The 1,573-nt window shown below is 49.2% G+C and overlaps 2 protein-coding genes across 2 annotated transcripts in view; both read left to right on the plus strand.

Annotated features, from left to right (window-relative positions):
- LOC118749611 overlaps positions 1-734 on the plus strand; it is a 5,625-nt gene extending 4,891 nt beyond the window's left edge. Inside the window, exon 2 of the mRNA XM_036484418.1 lies at positions 67-734. Within this exon, the coding sequence (XP_036340311.1) occupies positions 67-715 (649 nt within the window). The 3' untranslated portion in view covers positions 716-734. The remainder of the gene's footprint in view (positions 1-66) is intronic.
- LOC118749617 overlaps positions 1-1,497 on the plus strand; it is a 5,028-nt gene extending 3,531 nt beyond the window's left edge. The window contains exon 2 of the mRNA XM_036484423.1: positions 867-1,497. Coding sequence (XP_036340316.1) covers positions 867-1,475 — 609 coding nt within the window. The 3' untranslated portion in view covers positions 1,476-1,497. The remainder of the gene's footprint in view (positions 1-866) is intronic.
- The last annotated feature ends 76 nt before the right edge of the window (positions 1,498-1,573 follow it).

Raw genomic sequence — 1,573 nt, forward strand, 5'->3', positions numbered from 1 at the left:
AATGGCAAAACCTTTGTAGGGGCCAAACGAGCAACCGAAAAGGAGTTTATCGAATTTCTGAAGGAGGTATCTCAAGATGTCATCCAGAAATACTCACCACAAGGCATCAACTGGGAATTTATTCCGCCAGGAGCCCCACATGGGCGGTTTGTGGGAGTCCGCAGTCAAAAGTTTCAAAATGCATCTCAAAAGGACTGCTGGACCCAGCAAATTCACATTTGAAGAGTTCACCACCCTGTTAGTCAGAACAGAGGCCGTATTAAACTCCCGGCCAATCTCTGCTCTATCCCAAGACCCCACAGACCTCACAGCGCTTACGCCTGGCCACTTTTTACGAGGCGCCCCCCTCTTAGCACTCCCTGAAGTCGACCACAGCCATCTGCCCCTCCTTAATAGGTGGGAAAAAGTGAAGGTGTTACATCACGAGTTTAGTCGAAGGTGGAAAGAGGATTATATCAAGGATTTACAGAAGAGTTATAGATGGAAAAATACCCAGGCAGAGCCGAAAGTCGGCGATTGCGTTCTTATTGTTAACAATACTATACCTCCCATTGAATGGCGTTTAGGCCGTATCGAAAGGTCACACCCCGCCAGAGACGGACATATTCGAGTTGTCGATGTGCGCACCCAATCTGGCACCCTTACTCGCCCCATAGTTAAAATATGCCCGTTTCCAATGGGTGACGCCCCTCTGACTTCTCCAAATGCGACATAATTAAAGCCTTTAAGCACTTTCATGACAACAGACTCTCTTAGCTCATATGTATTTAAAAACCTGTAAATGAATGAAATATTCTGATCCCACGTTTCTTCAATTGTCTTGTAGACTCCCCACTGATAGGCTAACTTCCACGGCTTACTTTCAGATGGATACTTGCAGCAGCAGTGGCACTCCGAAACCAGCACCTCGAACATCGCTACAGCCTAAGCAACCGCAGTGGTCCGAAGTAGGCATGACGACTGACACAACTCCAGCGGCGCAGCCAGAAGAGGGAACCACCGATTTCAATCGATGCCGTCTGTGCGCACAAAATCACGCGTTGCGGGTATGCCAAGTGTTTCGCGCAATGCAGCCGACCCAACGTTATCTGGTCGCACGTGCACACAAATTTTGCACCAACTGCCTCGCCTTATCGCATCACAGCAAGGACTGTCCCTCCGCTGGAATCTGCAGGCTATGTGGTCAGCGTCACCGTACCCTACTTCACGGGAAGACGGCACTCAGCAAAAACTCTCTGCAACACCACGCTCCAGCATCGCGCAAAAGGCCTTCCGCACATCGTCCCCACCGTCTACGCCGTACTGAACTCAGCTCTAACAAGCACAAGCACCCGCATATGGGGCAAAGAGCGAAGAAAATCAATACCATCACCCAGGGAATCCGCATCACCAAGGCGAATGGAAAGCTGTCCAGGAAATTGCTCCGGGATGCAATACGTAAACTGCGGGAGCTAGAGAACAGTATAGTCGCTTAGCGCGCCTAGGTGCGGGAGAATAGAAACGTCTGTCGTTTAATACCTTGCAACGTATATGTTTATTACCTGAATTAATGCGAATTTTCTTCAACAATTGA

The sequence above is a fragment of the Rhagoletis pomonella genome, unplaced genomic scaffold (genome assembly GCF_013731165.1).
Source record: "Rhagoletis pomonella isolate Grant_MI unplaced genomic scaffold, Rhpom_1.0 Rhpom_scaffold_00001, whole genome shotgun sequence".
Taxonomy (NCBI): Eukaryota; Metazoa; Arthropoda; class Insecta; order Diptera; family Tephritidae; genus Rhagoletis; species Rhagoletis pomonella.